The sequence below is a fragment of the Neophocaena asiaeorientalis genome, unplaced genomic scaffold, assembly GCF_003031525.2.
Source record: "Neophocaena asiaeorientalis asiaeorientalis breed wild unplaced genomic scaffold, Neophocaena_asiaeorientalis_V1.1 scaffold72, whole genome shotgun sequence".
Classification (NCBI taxonomy): Eukaryota; Metazoa; Chordata; class Mammalia; order Artiodactyla; family Phocoenidae; genus Neophocaena; species Neophocaena asiaeorientalis.
The window spans coordinates 583,900-606,119 of record NW_020185336.1 but is presented as its reverse complement, the minus strand read 5'-3'; the positions used below and the strand labels follow the sequence as shown (position 1 = coordinate 606,119).

Here is a 22,220-nt window from a genome sequence, read left to right as displayed (position 1 = left end):
ATAAAAATCTGAGCAAAGTAAATTTCTTCTATTTTGTTCCTGCTTTCAAGTTAGACAAATGAAAATGAGACAAATTATGTATTAGAATCAAAACATAGGAGTACCTCTCAAGAAAAAAAAATATGGAATATAACTGAGAGTATATTTATAATTTTAGATTTACATGCTTTACAAAATAATGTCTTTCAATATTGTTTATAATAATGATTACTAGTTATATATATTTAAAAAGCAGAGACAAGTATAAAAAGGACCTTAATAGGTTAATGTTATATACACCAAACTGTATTTTTAGTTACAAGGTAATACTTCATGTTGTTTTCAGTTTTAAACAAAGAAAATACCTTGGTACTCTTTGGTTCCTTTTCCAGTGTTTAAAACACTATGCTTATGAAATTTTAAAGTATTGTTTACCCTAATAGTCTCATGTTATTCCTTAAATTTTAGTTATTATCATCTAAAATTCTGAAGAAATTGGAGGATTTCCTTAAAAGTGAATCATATGGGACTTCCCTGGTGGCGCCGTGGTTAAGAATCCTCCTGCCAATGCAGGAGACACGGGTTTGAGCCCTGGTCTGGGAAGATCCCACATGCCACAGAGCAACTAAGCCCATGTGCCACAACTACTGAGCCTCTGTGCCACAACTACTGAAGGCTGTGCACCTAGAGCCCATGCTCCGCAACAAAGAGAAGCCACCACAATGAGAAGCTCGCGCACCACAACGAAGAGTAGCCCCCGCTTGCTGCAACTAGAGAAAGCCCGCGGGCAGCAACAAAGAACCAACACAGCCAATAAATAAATAAATTAATTAATTAAAAAAAAAGTGAATCATATGAATGGTACCTTCCATAGTGTCTAAATATTTTTTACTTTACCTTCTTTATGTCTGATGGTAGCATCATCCAACATATCCAAAGAAGTAATCATAGAAGTTGATGATCTTTTCTTCATTTCTATTTCTGTAGTCTTGGTCTAAAAAGAAATTTGATGAGTCTAATACTGGCTTCTCCCCTTTGTATATCTAAGACAATAACTATAAGACGGCTTATAACCTTCTTTAAAATGCTGATTCTTACTTCCAAAAGCCTTTCTGTGTTCCATAATTTGCCACTCTTTACACTATAGATATTATTAAACTGACTTAGGATATTTTGGAAAATGAATGTGTACTACTTGCAACTCAACAAAATCATTTTATATTATAAGGTCAACTATAAAAGGAGAAAATCAGAGAATGATAGTGGTATTACCCATATTTGACAAAGAATTCAGCGTACAGTTTAGAATTATTGTGGAATATGCAGTTGGCAAACATGCTACCGGACAATAACACCTTACATTTCTCTAACACCTTACATTTTTTACTTGAGGATATGTTAACTATGACTTTGTAAACTTTCTTGATAAAATCAATTATTTGGTGTTGAGATGATGAAACATGTCTCATGTAATATCAGGTAATAGAATGAATTTTAAAGGATATTTTTGGTTAGAACATATTTGATACTTCCAAAAACGAATCACTTCTTTCTGTCCCTCATGACTCTTGAGTAACGATTTTAAGACAACCTCTGTTTTGCTGATGTGGTTACCGAGTTAAAAAGAACCCTTGCATTGGAAAGGCACTCAAAACTCCTCGGCTTCGATGCAGATGTTACAAGTTCTACACATTCATGATTATCACAAGTATGGCCCCAGATGTTTCTAGTGACCATGTATAAATTTTGTATTTGAATTTAAACAGTAAGAAACTGGCAATGGGTAGATGACATTGCACCATAGAGCTCCCAACAGTTTTTACACTTGGCACACACAAAGAATAATAATATTTGTATGCTTGTTAATTTGGTAAATAGGTGAGCCTAATAGGTGAAATAAATAGTAAATAAATTTAAATAGGTGAGGCAGCTTTTGAATAGAGATAACTGGCATGGGCCTGCTGCTGCCCTAACACTGAGGGGATTCATGGTTGAGGCTCACTGATACCCATACCCAGAACACCCTGGCTGGCAGGTTCTGCTGTGGTCTATCTGAAGTCCCAGAGTAGATATCAAGGGAATCATCATATTCATCTCACTCAGTAGGAGTCAAGTCCTTCTAATTTAAATACTAGAGCTAGAGGAGGTAAAAACCAACTGTACTACGTACTGAGTTCCATCAGGAAAATGACAGATTCTTTAGGTCTACAGATCTCTGTTGCCTCACTTTTTTTTTTTAAACTGAAAAAGTAAGCAAAAGCTCAGGATGTGAAGCTAATTTATTTATTTAAACCAATGCTTATTCCAGAAAGTATTTTCTTTGCTGACTTACAAGGCTACATAAAATATGTGATCATTTATATAATTCCAAATTTCCATGAGTTAAAAACCAACAGAACTATAATTTTTGTTATTAAAGTCTGATAGGAATTTCCCAGGTGTTTCTTCATAAAGATGATACTTTGTCATATCGTGAACAATATCTTCCACTATATTCTTAATACTGAGGAATTACTTCTCATAGAGCTGCTTCTGGTAGTGACGGTGACAATGTTTGATGAATTTACAACAAAGAGCAATCCAGTTAAGATCATCATCTGTGATGGGGGGGAGCAGTGGAGCGGGGAGAGTGATAACGTTATTGTTGAGACAGTCAATGCTCATTACTGATTTGGCTTGAACTACGGATGTGTTTTAGGATACAAAATGAACAAACCACATATCAGTCTAGTAATTATCTCAATTGAACTTCTCAATAAGTGCCCATATGTTGGCCAACTCCTAAGGATACACCTAGTTTACAATGTAAATTGAAAGGATTATGACTCAAAAATCTTCTTTTTGGAAGTTTAAGAGCTAAAAAGGATATATGCCTGAATTTTAGACAATCCAGCATTAAAATTAAACTGGAAGAACGGGCTAGGATTCTTCTCACTGCTGGTTTCAATTTTCTCTGGAGGGGAGATATGAAAAAGGAAGAACCCAGTCATACTCCTGGCATTTAGCAATGAACACCTGAAGTGTTCATCTTGGACCCAGACTTCCTCTCTCTACTGCAACCCCACTGGCCTTTTTAATCCTCTGACTCATCTTGTTCCGTCCTGCCAGAGAGAACGGACTCATTCTTCAGATCTCAGTTCAAGTGCCAAGTCCTCAATAAAAACCTTTTCTGACTCAGAGAAATTCTTTATTACAAGTTTTCAAAGCACTAAGTTTCTCACTTTTATAGCACTCCCCATATTTTCATTTAATTTTTTAGTGGAGAATAATACTCACCAGGTACCCAATAGGTTGCTTCAACCATTAATGACATTATACTTTCCATTTTTCATGTATTACTCACCCTACTTTTTTCCTGAAGTATTTTAAATCAAATTTCAAATATCATAAAATTTCAGAATAAGCTTTTAAAAAAGATAACCACAACACCATTATCACAGTCAGCAAAATTATTAATTCCTTTATATTATCCAAGACCCAGACCATGCTCAATTTTCTTTCATTTCTCAGAAACATTCTATTATAGTTGACTTGTTCCAATCAAAATACAAAATGATATACATTTTTTTTTTGGTTTGCAGTTCTACTGATTATCATGCTTTTAAGTTTATTTAGCCTGTGTGATTTGTTAAAGACACTGAATCACTTATATTGTAGAATTTTCCACATTCTTAATTTGGCAGATTATGTCTTTTTAGTTTAATTTAATGCATTCTTCTCTCTCCTATAGTCTCTGGAAAAAGATGGTTAGATCTAGAGGCATATTAGACTTAGCATGGCAAGAATATGTTGTGGTGTTTTATGTTTCCTATTTCATAACATCAGGAAACATAATGTCTGGGGGTCCTAAAGTTACCATTTATTTTTATAGTTTATCTCCCCATTAGACCATTAGCTTCATGATGATAGACACTGTATTTATATTTATTAATTTTAAAATCTCCAATGCTTAATACAATGCCTAACATACAGAATATTGTCAATAATGTTTAATTATACAGATGAACTGTAAGGATATCAGTTTAGATGGGCAAAATTTTTTTTAATATTTATATTCCTACAGTTGTATAAATCATTCTTTTCTAAGGTTTTGCCAATAACTGACAATTCATAGGAAAGTTTCACCTACCAACTGTGTAACTGATGAAATAATATTGTTTCAGTGTTGATTCTCCAGAACAATGATGGTAAAGTGATGAAAAATGGGTTCTCTTTCTCAGTGTTGAGAAATCAATTACCAATAAATATAGATCAAACTTTGTAACTGGAACTTCTCAATAAAGATTAAATTTGAGAATTTGTTAAGACACTAATTATGTGTCTGGCACATAGTTGACACTCAATAAACATTATATACTATTATTATCAATATTATTATTATTACTTTAATTATCCCTAAAAGGGGGACATAGTCAAAGACTTAAAGAATTTTATATTGACAAGTATTCTCCATATGGACGACAGTACCTTCTTGCAGTTGTCTTCTTGTCTTTCCTATAATTAGCCATTACCATTTTTTCAGTTGCTTAGTATATTCTAAGCAGTGCTAAGTGCTTTACAAACGTTTATTTAATTTGAATCTCACAACAACCTATGACACAGATATTATAATACACACCTTACAGATAAAGAAGCTGAAGTTTAGAAAGGTTAACAGACTTGGCAAATATCATACATCTATTAAGTGGCTAAAATGGACTTAAATCTATATTTATCTGACTGCAAAACTCTGATTTTAGCCAATATGATCTACTGTTTTCTTATAATGTGAGAATATGAAACACATATGTAATTGCCCAGTAATTCCAACATTGGAATTAGAATCTGTCTAGGGTTAAATCAGGTCGGTCACCTAAAGGGTCCTCAGTATGTTCCATTTTAAATTCTTCACTGTCCAGTGTTTTCTTATAAATAAGAAAGGAAAAGAAAGTACATCTTGTGAAAATAACTTTTATTCTCATTTTCCCAGAAAACTTTTGCATGACAAAATGTTCTAGTACTCTTCCAGGAACAGAAATCTTTTATAATTGAAAGATTTTAATTAAAACCAGAAAGGCTTTATGTGATCCAAATAGCCAAAGGAATGGAGATATTGGGAAATTAGGGAATAATCTAAGTTCTTCATAAGCAGAGCTAATAGGGCATCTCATCTGGAATAAGAGAAGTATTGTGCTCTTGAATGCATTTGTGTGTAGCCCTTGAGATTTGAAATGCCACTTCAAAACAAATTACACATTCAACATATCATTCAGACTACAATCATTCAATCTGAAGGACCTCAGACTCATTTCTAGAGACAGAAAGCTTTTGTAATTTGTTCTTCTGTGACTTCCTCATGGGTGATATGATGGCTATGTTTGATAGCTTCTTTTTATACATGTTTTCTTCATACGGTCTGTAATTGATTCATTTTTCAATTGTATGCATTGAAACCTCATAGATACACATATCTATCAATAACTTGTCATTTGGTATGATCCTATATCATATCATTCAGACCCCAATTTGTAGTGGAATGACTTTTCTAGAGCTTCTTTACTGATGACAACTTAACGAAAGGGTTATATAACAGGGAAGTTAGCATTTTCCTCTTTTTGGCCCAGCAGGGGCCTTTGGTATTAATGAACTTCTTAGCCAGTCATACTACACATGCCGGAGTGAATCTTTTGCCCTTTACTTTTCCTCAGCTCTTTTTATCTTTTTTTGTGAGAGGATTCTGGATATAGCTCCTTTCTATCTTTTGTTTGCTCCGGCAATCTGTCCTTTTTACATCTACTAGAAAATATAGTTCGAGTATTTTTCCCATGTAGACAATCTTTATTAGCAAGTGTTAAGAGTGCAAAAATAAATATTCCAGAAGGATGGAAAAGAAGGCAGGGCATGGCCCCCCTCCCGCAAGTGGGTCCTGTAACTAGGCCAGTGGGGTGGGAGCACTGGACTTGCTTGTGATCACTTTGGGCCAAGCACCCTCCAAAGAACAAGCTTCTTGGCAGGGGGACTTCTCACAACACAGAGGAAGGGAGCAACACCTCAGAAGAGGCATGGGTTCCGTCCCCCTTAGGCTGCTTTGGCTTCTGCCCACTGCACACCTTGACAGCTTCTGGGTAGGGATATTAGGAGACTGAGCTAAACCTATCCCTCTCTAAACCTAAGAGGAGGTGTGAGCTAGCTAGGTCCTGTGGCATATAAGAAAGCTACTTCTGGTTGCTTTCCTAGGTCCTGTTCTTCTTTTCTGCACACTTATGGCACAATTTAGATTTTTAAAGATAATTTTCTACTTCTTTAATGTTACTTCTGTCAATACTTTTAGATTCGTGGGCAAAATCTTTTGCTATGAGGCTAAACATCTGAAAATATATTCAAACACAACACTAAGGTCATTGAAAATTAGAGTAAAACTGTATTAAATTTTACTGATCATGGATTTAATTATTCCACAGGTAAAATAACTCCTTAGGTCAGGATGCACAGTGCATTTCCTCTTGAACGAGTTAGAAAGTCAATAAAGTAAAATTTTTTCCTCTTTTTACAACTTCAGTACTATACTTCGATCCATGCTTTTAGTACTTTCTGATTTCTAAATTATGGAAGGCACTGTCACTTTTGAGTTGAACACTGACATTTTCCAAAGCTAATTCTGATGTGCTGTCTGAAGCAAGTTTAAATTAATAAATTATACCTGCATTAAGAGAAGTCAAGTTCAAAAAAATGTATAATATATCCATAGTTTATCAGCAGTAGTAGTATGCATTTTGGAGCAAAAACAAAATCTTAAACATGTTGGTCACTCTTACCACACCACACTCAGGAAAGAATGTTATGTAGCAAAAGTGAGCCCTCCTATTAAAATCACTTATGATCTTATTATGTACCACACACAGATATTGAGCATCTATTAGAAGACAATATGCTCCAAGAAGATAAACTCTGACTCCAAAAAAGCATTTAAAAAATCTGTACCTCTGCTGCTTTATTTCCTTCTTGAAGTTCCGTTAAAGCCTGCTGAAGCTCCAGCTTAATCTTCTTAGCTTTTTCAGCAGCTCTCTGCTTTTCTTCTTCACAGGAGATAGCAAGTATGCCTAAGAACAAACTTGCCATATAAAAGGCAAACCAAAAACTTATCACAACAAAAAATATCATGTAGACCTTCCCAGAAGCATAAAGGATCTAAGGAAAGGTGGAAAACAGGACAGAGAGGAAACGTTATTTGTCTTCCTGCAATCTGTTATTTTAAAATGAAAAATGAAATTTTGTTATGAAAATAATTTAGTTATAAGTGGAATGTAATCACAAGACAGCTTAAGTACTGGCTCTACCTGGAGAAATAAATGAAAGCTCTTCAATTTAGACATATATGTAAGGTACAAAATATATGGTACAAAACCAGGGAAGAATTTAGTAATTTAATTAATTCAGGCTGAACATCTGACTTTTATGTCTTCATTAACAGAGTAAACATGTTGAAAGGAAAAAACTGTCATCTTTCAATAAAGAAAGCTGGACAGTCTGAATATGAAAGATTATTTACTTTGAAGTAGAATCTTTAACTATACGAAGTGTAATAAAGTCAAAGAATGACTGTTTGGAGATTACTTTCCTCTGAACTTTATGGAAACATCACAACGAGGTACAAAATCAGTTCTATTCAAAGGGGTGAGGAACAGGAATATTTCTATATCTGTCGGAATACCTGCTTTGTTGATGAACCTCTAGACAAATCACAAAGGAAAGTCATATCATTCACTTATATGAAGTCATTTGTGGATAGAAAAATACAAAACTGTAGATTTCCAAACTGCGCATTGACTAGCTTTTATTTCATAATAATTACCTAAGATATATCAGAAAACTTTTAAATTTATAAGTAGATACGACAAATTCAAAATATAGTCCACTGATTTATCTTCATTGATTAAAAGTATATGAACAAATTTCAAGAAAACAAATGGGAATAGTTTTAATTTTTAAGTATTCATTTGAATCAATAGACAGGTATTTACAGAAAATACTGTGTTGATATAACAGAGTTAAGAATGTTTACAAATTAATACGACCTTCTAACATTTAGTCCGAAATAATTTCTTATTAATCTATAGTATGTTTTTCTTTAAAGGTACTTTTAATAAACTCGATTATCTCAGTGAGTCAGCTATTTAGGATGTGGTTAAATATTTTTCCTACTAAATGGCTGTCATTTACAGTATATTCAGGAGTTAGTAATAGATATCATGGAGTACACTGCAGGACATGTATATTAATAAATACTTTATGGTTATTATTTTATTAATTCTGGGCAAAACATTCGTGTGGGGTTTACCACATAGAAAAGAGATGAAAATTAGATAGGCAAAGATCTCACAACTGTGGGGGAATGTCTGAATTCAAAACTTTTGCTCTTTCCCCTATATGAAGCTGATGGAGAATAAAAGTATACAATCTTATTAGAATGGAAAAGTATACAAATTCTAGTTCTATTATATTTTAGCAGGAAATAGGGGCTAATTATACCCCTTTGTCATAGATTTGTTATGAAAATCAAATGAAACAATGTATGAGAAGATCTTAGCTCATGGCAAGTATGCATTACGTTAACCATTGCTAAACATAACTCCATTCCATGAGGATTGACAATCTGCTTTGTTCATTTCTGTACTGATGCTGTATCAAAGAGTACTTGGGTCAAATAAATATTTGTTGAACAAACGGAGAATGATATCCTCTAAAACGTGAGCTGTACTCTTTGGGAATAATTACCAAATATCCCTAGCCACAGTCAGTTTAGTTCCATAGGGCAATGCTCAGAGTAAAAACCAAGTCCAAATCAAAGCAAACCTTATCTACACTAGTCAATAAAAATTTAGAGTACAATAATGATGAAGGTCCTGTAAGACTCCAGCACCAGGGCACTCCCAAACTGATTTCTCATTTCACTGGTTGTAGGAGAGGATTTCCTTTAGACCAATGTTACCAAGAAAATTAGCTAACGCACTTTGAAAGCTGTAAAAAAAAAGGCAAGACATTCACTATTATATAAAGTAACATAACCCATGAATATTTACTTATATTTTTGTTTATTAAAATTTCATCAAACATTTCTGTGTTAGATGCTGAGAATACAAAAATTAAAATAAGACAAAATACTTCTTCTTAGGTAGTGGGAGGAAATGCTGAACAAGCAATTAAAATAACCACTACCTGAGGCAATTACAGGGTACCATGGAATTCTGATGTAGAATATGTCCAGCTCTAAAAGAAGAGGTTGGGGAAAAGCTCAAAAAAGAAATATAGCTTGGAGGCAAAAATCTGAGACATGAGACTGAAGATGGAAGAAACTTGAATTTGTACACACTGAAACAAGAAATTACAGGCAAAGGTCATTTAGGAAACAGCAAATCTTTTTGACTCAAATAAAGCAGAGAGTATATATTGGGATATTTTTGGGAAATGAATCTGGCAACAAATGCTGAGACTAGATTTTAAAGGGCACTATGGACAATGCATATGGACTTTGAACTTCATCTCACAGAAATTTGGAAATCACTGAAGGATTGTTAGAAGGAGAATAACATGATGAGATTATTTTAGAAATAAGAAGTTTACAGTGTTGTGGAGGAGGCATTGATGCTTGTCAAAATTTTGGGAAATAACAATATAACTACTCTTACAAAATTAGAAAAATATAGTTTGCATAAAGAAAAAGTTACTTGTAGTATTTTCATGTACTTTTACTAGAAATATAATTATACTACAAGCATGTTTGGTTTACTTGATTTTCATTTAATAATATATTATGAATCTTTGTGCCAAAAATATATTATATTATCCTTATCATTATTAATGGCCTGTAAACACACATACACACACACCATAATTTATTCAATCATAAAAAGTATGGTGTGTGTGTTTAAAAAGAGTGCTCTTCTTCAACTGTAAATACTTTTGGAATTTAAAGTAATTTACTTATTTTATCTAATATCCTTCCATATTAACTATGCTGCTGAAATGACACTGCATATTCCACTATACTGGAACTTTTCTTAAAAGAAAAATTGAATTTCTATTTTAATGAGCACGTATTATATCCTTCTGAGACACTATGGCACCCAAATCATCAGTTATAAAGGAGGACTCTCAGCATTTTGATTTCAAGTCTCATAACAGCAGGCTTTCTGCTATTACAACTGGAGCCTGATTGAATATTAAAGGAGAATGAGAAGAAATAGAGAATTAAAGAGAAGGAGTACATTGTGGGCATTCAACAAATAATTTCTTAATACATGGTAATCTCATAGGTTCAGTTTTTTTTGTCTAAAGAATTAGTAGTTAGAAATGCTCTTTACTTAGTTAATGTCAAATGTCTGAGAGCACAGAGCAGTAGTATAGTGATCTCTGGCAGATACATGTGTTTTAACTTTGGGGAGATTACCTAAATGCTCTGATCTTAGGGTCTTCATAAAAAAGCGCATATACATATTTATATCCTTGTAGGATTGTTTCAAAGATTAAATAAGATATCAATACCATACATAAGAACACAGACTTGGGCTCAGTTTTAAACAGTTTGACATTAGGTAATTCTCGTCCTCTTTTCTTCTGTCCTCAAATTCTTCTTCACATAAAAATTTAATACAGTGTATTATATTTGATCATTATTTCAGAAAGGAGGAGCATGGCACCATTTTTCTGTGCAGTGCAGATTCTCTGTGTTCTTACCTGGTGATAAAGTGCTTCAGGGTAATCCTGCATCATTAACCGAAATAAGGCTAATAAGGTCCAGCCAAAACTGTCAAAATTTGTGTAGCCATAATCAGGATTTACACCAGCTTTTACACACACATATCCTTCAGGACACTGACTAATTAAGACACAGAAAAGAAAAACTGTTTACTCTTAGGTGACTTTCAGATTATGGTCAAATCATAAATATATAACATCTGCCCATGAATAATAAACGGCTCCCTCTTCCACAGGAAGTAGTCTTCTCCCAAAAAATTCCCAGCGGAAAAAGCTGCATATGTGTTAGATTTTAAGTTGATATAAGTGAACAGTGTTAATTAAACTAAAAGACAACAGGGCCTCACAAATGGTTTTTGCTAAGCCTTTTGTTAAAGATTTCTTTACTACCCAGTATCAAAGTGAAAGTATAACTGATAGAAAATAACACTGATAAAAATAAAACTGTAGTAGTTTAGGGTTTAATTTTTAAGTGATATCATCTCAAATCCTTACATCCCATTATTCAAGGGTGAGAAAAATTTTATTATCAATAATTTATAAGCAGAACTGGCAGTTTGGTAGAAAGATGATTAAATATTTATTTCATTTCCTTTCATGGAGTCTTCATACTTTTACCTACTGGGGCTTGGGTGTTGTGGTCCATTATGACAGTAGTGGCCCAATAAATCATGCTTCCTCCATCCACAACTTTCTGTAGTTCCTCCTACATTATTGGAACTTTGGCCATGTGACTTGTTTTGCATACTTGTTAATGGTTAACAATTGTGATGCAAACAAAGGTTTAAAAAGTACTTACTTGTGTGTTGAGGCTTGTTAAATTGCTGACCTACAGAATCTGAACAAATGATTTTTTTTTTTTTTTTGTAGTACGCGGGCCTCTCACTGTTGTGGCCTCTCCCATTGTGGGGCACAGGCTCCGGACGCGCAGGCTCAGCGGCCATGGCTCACGGGCCCAGCCGCTCCGCGGCATGTGGGACCTTCCCGGACCGGGGCACGAACCCGTGTCCCCTGAATTGGAAGGCGGACTCTCAACCACTGCGCCACCAGGGAAGCCCGAACAAATGAATTTTTGTTCTTGTCTTAAAGCACCAACTTTTAGGATAGTTTACCATGCAGCAAAGTATGATGGCTGCAGGTGAAACGCTGTATGACTCTCTCTTCTGACCTTGACATACTATATCATTGTGATTCTTTCTATCCATGACCAGATATCTCCAACATGCATTTCAGGTCAAATTTAATTTGGAATGTCCATTGAAAGGGTTAGCTCGAGTGGGATGGGGCAGAAACGATGCGACGAAATCACAATCTGGACTTGAAAACAGAAAGGAAGCCCAGAAGTAGGGTGGCAAAAAGAGTTGAGTAAGCAACAATATGTCTAAATCACCTTAATACAACTAAACTACATAACTCATGTTCCCCTCTCCCGTGTGCTTTTTTGTCAATCTGTGCCCAGAGCCTCTAAGAAAGAGCTGAGTTTACAAATGGATGTCAAGTCATCCTGGCTTAGGGAAGTAACATAAGGAATTGAGTCATAGTACTGCTGAGAAGCACTCTATTTCTACCTTCTTATCTCTTCATCTGAAATTATAGGACAATAAAACTTGAGAGTTTTGTCATCTCACTGAAGAATTATTTATAAGTACTGTTTTTAAGAGCAATCAGCTTGTGATTAATGTAAATTATATTCATTAAAGACATACAAGCCATAAAATAAGTGAAATAACATCATATCTTTAATTTTTTTTTCTTCAAAGTCTTCGGGCTGAAGAACAGATTATATTTTCTTTCTTGATAATTCCTATTAGCTCTGGGGCACACTGAAAACAGAAAATCAGATTCTTATTTAAGTCCCAGCTCTTCCATTTACTAACTTCTTGACCTTGAATAAACCATTTAGCTAGTCTATCCATTATACTTTTTTCTGTAAAATCAGATTAATAGTATTCCATATTGTACACTTCTCAGCATGGTTTTGATGGTAAAATGAGATTATGTAATCAAATGGGAACCATTAATAAAAGCAATAATCATTAAATAAATACTATTGATCAGGGATACTGAAACGGAGCAGGACCCTATGGTCCTTGCTCTCCCATGTTCTCATCCTGACTTTTGTCTGTGGAAAAACTTTAACCAAAGAATAAGTTTAATCAGAGAAGTGAGAAAAAGTAGAAACAAAGGAAAACAGTCAAAGGAGACCAAATAATAATAGTTTAGTCATTAAACATAGTCAAGGACCTTTAGTTCCTTCTCAAGGGCTACAGATAATATTCTGAGCCATATCCTGTGAGCTGTCTATAGATGCTGAAATCCCCACCAGGTGGAAGAAGTTAACTACATGAAGACCAGACTGTAGCCGTGACATGAGCTGCCATAATTCCAAGAACTGGCCTCAAGGAAATGGGAACAAACCGACCCTGGAACTGAAGATTAACTGTACTTTAAACAATCAAGATGATGCTGGTCAGACCACCGATGACCAATGTCAAGATGTCTGTCAGAGCTGACTGCGCTGTTCCTGCCTGTAGTCCCCTCCCTCCATCTATAAAAGCTCTTGCTCCCTGATTGTCAGGGCGGTGGGGTCAGAGTCGTCCATTGGACACAGGCTTCCGCCCTCTCCCCACCCCATCTCCTGCTCACGGTTGCTGGCACCCAAAATAAAGCAAACTTTCCTTTCCACCAACCTGGCCTTTTTACCGGCTTTTGAGCGTTGAACAGCCAGACCTCACTTCTGGTTACAATAGAAGAAAACATTAATACCACTTACCCAGCATCTGTTCTGTTGCCACAAAGAAGAGCATACCTTTCTCCTTCCAAATAATAAAAGTTTTCTGTTTCTGAAAAATAGGAAAGAAATGATATTCCATATCTAATCTTGAGTGGACAGCATATCTGAAACCCAGTTAAATCTGTACAGATGAACACACTTCTGTACAGTGAGAAGGAAGGAGCATAGAGCCTGACTCCCCCGCTTTTCTTTTAAATCTAGGAGGCTGTCCTAGCATCCAGTGTACAGGCCAAAAGACCTCTGGCAATCCACCTACTCCAGCCAGGTATGACCAGACCCTGAAAGAAAAATTCCCAAGACTAATCTATTTGAAAATTGAGGATTATTCCTTCCAGGATTTATTCCTGATGATCTTCCTGAACAGAAGACCAGAGCTTTCTGCCTCTGGGTTTAATTTCCATTCTCTTCCCACTTTGCAGCTTATTTTTCTACAATGAGTGTCCAGTGCCGCCTAATTACTTGTCCTGATATCACCTAGTTTCAATCATAATCTGAGCTAATCTGAGTCATAGCCCATAGAATTCATCCAGGTATTTTTATCTGCTATCAATCAAAATGTAAATTGTGTATTTATAGATATCAGTTACCAGGGTTGGGAACATATAGGATTAGTAGCATTGCTTTTTAGGTTCTGAATTCAAATCACACAAATCAAACCCATGAGATCAGTCCTGGTGAGTGTGTGTGTGTGTGTGTGTGTGTGTGTGTATACAAAATTGAATTACACCAATCTCAGAAAATGTCACTTTAATTTGTCACCTAAAATAATTTTAGAAGAATTTAAAAATCATAGTTAGGAACCATTAATCAAAACTTTTGAGTGACTGTCAAAAACCAAATGAAATTTGACATTAGAACTGAGCACTCCCAAGTGTTCTTCTAAATACAAGGACTACGACATGGAAATTAAATAATGTTTTGCAAATATATTTCCAGCAATTCCTAACATGCTATTTGAGAAAATGGAATGACTAGAATTGGACAAATATTAAAGTGATAATCTTTAAAATGATTTCATTATAATATACATACTTTAACAAAGAAAAGAACTTGGACTCTATTTTCTTAGCAATAACCAGTGAAGTAGCAAAATTTTTAGTAATTAGCATATTTTTATTACAACATCAAAGAAGCTAAAGGGGATTTCATTTGGAATCTAAGATTTAACATCCATCTCCTATTGTTCTTATCACTAGAATTAAGACCATGAAATAGACCTACATAATAAGGAAACATTTCACATATATACTAATAATTTTGCATTACTTGCATCATATCATATTATGGGACAAACCAAAGAGTAAAATTTATTAAGATTTGTTTTAGAACTTATTAAATCCAAAGTATAAATAAAATTAAGGTAGAAGGACTACTTAAGGTTAAACAATATTTTATTTTTATTAGTTGAACAATATGCTTTTGGTTTTTTCTAAATACTGTCAGAAAGGAGCTGATGATTTTAATATGAGGGGAAAATCTAATAAGAGAGTATGGCCTGGTGAAAATGGAATGGGTTTTAAAGCCAGGTGGAGTTTGGCTAGAATCCTAGTTTTGCCACCGAGTGGTTATAGTATGCTAGAACATTCACAAAATTTCTCTTTACTTCTGTTTCCCTGTTGGTAACGAGTTATTCATGTCTTTTCTGCAGGATTATGGTGAAGATATGTGATCAGGCATGTGAATTACTTATGTATAAGGGCTAAGCAATACTTGTTTGACATTATTTCTGTTAGCCTAAAATATTTTCATTATTCATCAAAGTATAACTCAAAGCATTTAAAATGAGCAGCAGCAATTGAAATACAACAATAGTAAGAATTTCTATATTGTAGGTCATTTTTTGATTTATATGATCACCCCAAAGTTTCTAATGTGTATAATTACATTTAAATTTTAAACAACTTTATGGAAGAAAGGTAGTATCATGAGGATTGTACTCTGATAAAATTGCAATTAAGACTTTGGTCATATTTATTTATTTATGAAAGGATAAAACTTGCAAGTTAGCAATTCCAAACTTAGGTTTCCCTGATTTAACTGTCTGAAGACTTGGAACTTTATTATCCTGATAAAGGAAACTGATCCAAATTAGTACTTGAGCATAGTTATGGCATTTATATGAAGGTTGTTCTGAAGTCAAATTTGTTCTGAAATTGAATGTTCAATATTTCTGTGAAGAATGTTTTTCCAGTAAGAAAAGTTTTAATTTTTTTGATATAGATGCAAGGGATTCTTACCTCGAATATAATAAGGGTTTCCAGTTCTGTTGTGCAGTGTTTCAGTTTCATTTTCTTGGGGCCATCGCAAACATTTATGCTTCAGGTTGCCCATGAAGAGCCCCATCCCAATCAGAGAAAATATGCTCAGAAAGAAGAGAGTTAGGATAATGACCCCAGTGAGTTTCTTCAAACAATGGATCAGGATCCCTACAAAAGACTTCAGACCTGAAAAGAGAAAGGTTAGTTTTTGATAAAATAAAATATCTTAGTAAAGCAGGATTAGCAAACTTCTCCCATGGCAAATGCAGATGCCATCGAAATCAATAGTTTTGTGTTTTATAATTTAATTCACCATTATCTAGGTCCAATGACTAAAATGAATAAAACCCTTAACTTTGAGGTTTCTGTATGATTGCTAATTTATTACACCTGGCAATAATTTAGACATAACTTAGTATTTTTAAATTAGTTATTTGTTTGTTTCTCTTTACTACATAAAGAAGAGGCCTTCTCTCTTGGCTATTGCTTTTCATACTAATCACCATTATTTATAAGCATAGGTAAAGGCGTAGAGTTAAAAATCAACATGGGTTGCAAATGTTGAAACAAGAAATAGCTTGAAATAGCAGTATTCTATACATTCTTTCATTAACTTTTTTTTTAAACATCTTTATTGGAGTATAATTGCTTTACAATGGTGTGTTAGTTTCTGCTTTATAACAAAGTGAATCAGTTATACATATACATATATCCCCATATCTCTTCCCTCTTGCATCTCCCTCCCTCCCACCCTCCCTATCCCACCCCTCTAGGTGGTCACAAACCACTGGGCTGATCTCCCTGTGCTATGCGGCTGCTTCCCACTAGCTATCTATTTTACTTTTGGTAGTGTATATATGTCCATGCCACTCTCTCACTTTGTCACAGCTTACCCTTCCCCCTCCCCATATCCTCAAGTCCATTCTCTAGCAGGTCTGTGTCTTTATTCCCATCTTGCCCCTAGGTTCTTCATGACGATTTTTTTTTCTTAGATTCCATATATGTGTTAGCATATGGTATTTGTTTTTCTCTTTCTGACTTACTTCACTCTGTATGACAGACTCTAGGTCCATCCACCTCACTACAAATAACTCAATTTCATTTCTTTTTATGGCCCAGTAATATTCCATTGTATATATGTGCCACATCTTCTTTATCCATTCATCTGTTGATGGACACTTAGGTTACTTCCATGTCCTGGCTATTGTAAATAGAGCTGCAGTGAACATTTTGGTACATGACTCTTTTTGAATTATGGTTTTCTCAGGGTATATGCCCAGTAGTGGGCTTGCTGGTTCATATGGTAGTTCTATTTTTAGTTTTTTAAGGAACCTCCATACTGTTCTCCATAGTGGCTATCTCATTAACTTTTTAAGAACTCAAGTTTTAGAGCTGATTAAGTAAAACATGAAAAACTTTTAATGATTAGAAATGAGAATAACACATAACTGTGATTGTATGTGGCTGTATTTATATCAGAATACTTACTAATCGAGAATTCAACTTTAAAGCTAGATTTATTTAAGAACATTCATTTTTCTAATTATTAAATAATACATGCTCAATTTTGAAAACATAGAAAACAAGAAGATACAACAACAAAAACCGCATAATTAAATTTCATTGATGAAACTACTATAAGCCTTCCTTCCTCCCTTGCTTCCTTCCTTCTTTCCATCCTTCCTTCGTTAGTTCCCTCCTTCCTTCCTTCTCTTTTTCCCTTGCTCCTTTTTTATTTGTTGGTCTGTTTAAATTTATGATCCTAATAGCTACTCAGCTCAACAATGGATGAGAATATACTAGCTCTGTGACGTTGAGCAAGTTACCAACATTTCTATGCTTGTTTTATTATTTTTTAAATGGGTATAGTGATACCTATTTCATATATCATTGTGAGAATTGAAAATCTATTTTTTAAATGACCTCTTCAGATGATTAGATTTCTTGAGTGTGATAGAATAGGGTTGAAATAAAGTTATTCCTGTGGTTAAAGAAATGTGATATCTAGAGTAAATATACAATTTTAATTGCTATCATACCAAAATATATATTTATAGCTACTTTTGCCACCTGGAATAATACTACTAATATTTTTTTGCCATATGCAAGTCTTTTTAAAGTATTACATTAGAAATGGAATTTCTGTATCAAAATATATGACCATATTTAAGTATTGGTTCATACGTTCAAATTGTTGAGATGTTGAACCAATGCATAAACCAGAGACTATAAATATATAGTCAGGCCTTCACTAAAGCTAGGACATTTAAAAAAAATATCATTGCCAATGTATTAGAAGAAAAATAAGAGATATAATTTATAAACCATACAATTCACCTGTTTAATGTGTACTATTTAATCTTTCAGTATATCCACAAGGTTAGGCATCCATTACCATATTTCTCCAATCTTTTTTTGCTGTTTTGCCCAGCCTGTTCTCAAAGTACAGAGTATGCAATATATCTGGCCTTTTTCATGGTGTTCCAGTGGATGAAAGTTGCCTGTAGATCTTATTTTTGGTATTATCACACTTGCCTGTGGGTTTATTCGTTCAACTATTTCATAATACCTCTGACTCATAGAAGCCAAAAAAAAACTCAGGGTCAAGTTTTCCTAGCTGATTGTTTTTACTCATTCAGAACAACAAATCAGAAGGTATTGGTAGGCTTCTCTAAGACTCTTTCAGGAATGGGAGGTGTAAATTAGTTGTCAGCTTCTTCCATCAATGTGGTCACAGCTCCACTTTATTTAGCAGAACCTTCTTAAACTTTGTGGCATGTGGAATGCATCCTATCCAAGCACTGACAGCAAAAGGAAATTTATCTTATTTTATATTGCTTTGTTCATTTCAACTGGTTTTTAGACACACTGAGGAAAAGAAGAGGACAGATTAGATATCTGTCTAAACTGTTATCTCTCTCAGAAGTCTAAGGACAATTTTATAAGTTCATATTTAAGACATAAGAATAAGTAAAAAAGAAAAAAATAGAAAAATAATATATTTTGATTGAGCTCTATATTTTATTATCAAAGCATTGAACCCACTTCAAATTAGTAAAAAATGTGATATTTCTTTCTTGCCATTCCAGGAGTGACTGAAATAAATTTGAAAATCAGATAATTCATTTATTCCAAAGCTAAAACACTGTTCAATTTAACATTTCTTCAAGCAATAATAGGGGTGTTCAGATGAATACACGGAAGTACATGAAACAAAATGAAGAACTCAATGCCTTTTCTTACCTTGGTTTAAAGGAATAATTTTCAAAATCCTCAAATTTCTTGTAATTTGAAATATTGAAATGAAGTTTGGAGGTGAATATCTTGATATATGCCTGTGGGATTAAATTGGAGTCATTTAGAAGTCATATTGGCTCTTTATACTATTTGAAACTTATTTTTAAAACCATATATCCAAATGTTTCACTTGCTTTCATTATTGCATTTTGCAAACAGTTTTATAATTGTTTGGAAGGGAAAGACTGCTATAGTGCAAGGTATCCAAGTAAATATTAATCTACAAACAAATTATGAGAGTTTATAAAAGCTTGACACTCTGAGTAGTCATAATTCCATATCAAATACTCTATATTATGTTCATAAATACTTTGAATCTAATTGGTGAAGAAATAGTTAAAAATAAGGAAATCCACAGTTTTTTAAAGGAATAAAATTTAAGTATTTAAACTTCTGGTGATGATAATGATGGTGATGAGGTGATGATGATGATGACAATGGTGATGGTGATGACAGCAGAAGTAAAGGTGTATAGTGGTTAACGATACAGACTCTGTAGCCAGACTGACCATGTAGAAATACAGGCTCCACTATTTAAATTACTTAATCTTTCTTGCCTTAGTTTCCTCAAACGTAAAGTAAGGATAATAATACTTCCTAATTCTGAGGATTTGGGGGGATTAAATAAGTTAATATATGTAAAGTTCATGACAAAGCATCTGGCACATACTAAGGGCTAAATGTTAGCTGTGTTACCTAAGTGTTAGCTAATAGCAATGGCAAGAGCAGAAATAATAATAGTAATAGTAGAAGTAGTAGCGATAATAATTTCAATGATATTAGCTACTATTTTTTGACTGCTTACAACATGGCAGAAACTAATTATGTTCTTTATAAAGGTTATTTCTTTTTCAAAAACATTGACCCCAAGTCCACAAATAGAGTATTATTTTAAATTATTTTAACAGAAGTTTGATGCCAGTGACAATTTCTTTAGCCATAAAATAGAGTACACTAAGTAGAAGGATTAAATAAATCAATACACATGTAAATTATTAGAACTTAATGTATCATTCTAGAAAAATGTGTGCGTATAAACTATCTTATTCTGATAACTAGAATATTTACTGTTTTTAAGCGATGTAGATTAGAGAAGAATCAAATACGCCAGGATCCTCTCTTAAACTCCCAGGAGATTTTCTGTTCACTGAAAATAATCACTTCAAATGCAAAAATTCAATCTCTATTGTTTTTGCTTCGGGTAGATTACAGAGATAATATCCCACTCCTTTCATTTTGAATGCATATTCTAAGGACTAGTTCAGTTGGAGCTGCCTGAGAGAGCTCATATGGCTATGATTTATGAATTATTCTTTACTCACAGAATTTTTGCAGGCAGAAAACTTTATCATCTTCAATGTTTCTTTATGAAGAGCATTTTCTTAGCAAGGTATTAAGATGTTTGCAACTTAAAAGAAATACTCACTCAAACAAAGTTACACTGAAATCGAGCCAGTTCCATGGATCACCAAAGAAATAAAAAGATCCTGCCCAGATGCCTCTTGCAATGAGTTTTACAAGTATTTCAAATGTATAAATTCCAAGCAAAGTATTCCTGCAGAAAAGTTTTCATATAATAACTTTTTATATTAAAAGTGAGACTAATACATCATCAACTCTGAAGAACTATGTCGAGGATAATTGGCAACCAAGCAACCAACCAACCAATCAACCAGACGACCATAGGATAGGGCTTTAGTTAGGGCTTCTAGAGTGGGCTATGTCTTACAGCATTAACCATGAAATTTGACTATCAATTAATTGTGGCATGTGTATAAATATTATATTACGTACAATGTATATTATATATTAAAAATACTAATTTGTTATATTATGTAATATATAATGTACTGTAACACAATGTATTAAATATAAAATAAATTATATATGCAATTATACATAATAAAATTATATAACTTACTGTAATGCTGGCCCCCATTTTGGCAAATCAGTCATGGACATAAATATGCAGTCAATCAAGATGCTAATTAAAATTAACAGTCGGAAAAAGGTAAGTTATTGTCAAGGAATAATGTTAATAAAAATAATATTGGAAATACATGTTTCTATAATCTGTTTATATGTATCTACACATATGAGATCACATAGTTTCTCAAATGTCAAAAAAATATACTCCTCATATTGAAAACAATGAGGATTACTAAGATTTGTTAACATTTACTACTGTTGTGTGTACTAGAAAAGAAAACAATATATATATATTTTTTTGGCCACGAGGCATGTGGGATCTTAGTTCCCCGACCAGGGACCGAACCCGAGCCCCCTGCAGTGGAAGTACGGAGTCTTAACTGCTGGACCACCAGGGAAGTCCCTAGAAAACATATTTTAAATGTACTTTCAAATATGGAACACAGTGCAGTTATAATCAAGATTTCAGTATGACCTAAAATGAAAATTAAAAAGAGAAAAAGACTGCAGCAATATCTGAATAGAATAGTTGCATTTGATATTAGTACAGTTTAAAACCAAGAGAAAAGGATATGGATGTACCAAAATCTTAATGGCTGTTCTTCTAACTGAATTGAAAGGAGACAAGGTACACCAGCTGGCACTGAATCTGAATACTGTTCTCTTTTTATTTAATACTATGAAAGTCTGTAAGAGGAAAAGAAGAACATCAAGTGAAATGAAAATAAAGAACATCAACTGAAATTAGAACTGAGAATTATGATCTCATCAGTTATGAAGCGTATTGCCAATGATCATTTGTCATGAAGTCTAACAGTTATACTTCTTACATTTTGATATCCTTTTACAGACTAAATCAAATGGAAAGTTTTTTTTAAACGATTTTTACTTATATTTAGCCTTATCTACCACTTTTTTTTAAACAATGTTCTACCTAAGAAAACTGTTTGCCACACACCAATCCTCAAGTCTTCCTACAAAACTAATGTAATAGAAAGAAATCTATATCCAGATGGCTCATGGGTATGCATTTAAGCATACTAAAATTCAATGAATGTAAAATAAGTTAACTTTATTTTGAAGCAAATAAGGTATGGGATTATAGTAGTAAAAGTGACCGAATGCACCCAAACATTACATTAATCATTAGTAATTACCTACGGTATAAAACCCCACTTGTAAATTATCAATGACATAAACATATATATATATATATATATATTTTTTTT

The 22,220-nt window shown here is 33.6% G+C and overlaps 1 protein-coding gene across 1 annotated transcript in view; it reads right to left on the bottom strand.

The window, feature by feature from the left end:
• Positions 1-22,220, bottom strand: part of SCN7A (sodium voltage-gated channel alpha subunit 7) — a 60,317-nt gene that overhangs the window by 35,308 nt on the left and 2,789 nt on the right. Inside the window, exons 2-10 of the mRNA XM_024735938.1 lie at positions 21,566-21,678; positions 20,984-21,073; positions 20,489-20,617; positions 19,009-19,100; positions 15,745-15,951; positions 13,487-13,556; positions 10,693-10,834; positions 6,940-7,146; positions 877-973 (exon numbers count right to left, since the gene is read on the bottom strand). Of these exons, the coding sequence (XP_024591706.1) occupies positions 877-973; positions 6,940-7,146; positions 10,693-10,834; positions 13,487-13,556; positions 15,745-15,951; positions 19,009-19,100; positions 20,489-20,617; positions 20,984-21,073; positions 21,566-21,678 (1,147 nt within the window). The remainder of the gene's footprint in view (positions 1-876; positions 974-6,939; positions 7,147-10,692; positions 10,835-13,486; positions 13,557-15,744; positions 15,952-19,008; positions 19,101-20,488; positions 20,618-20,983; positions 21,074-21,565; positions 21,679-22,220) is intronic.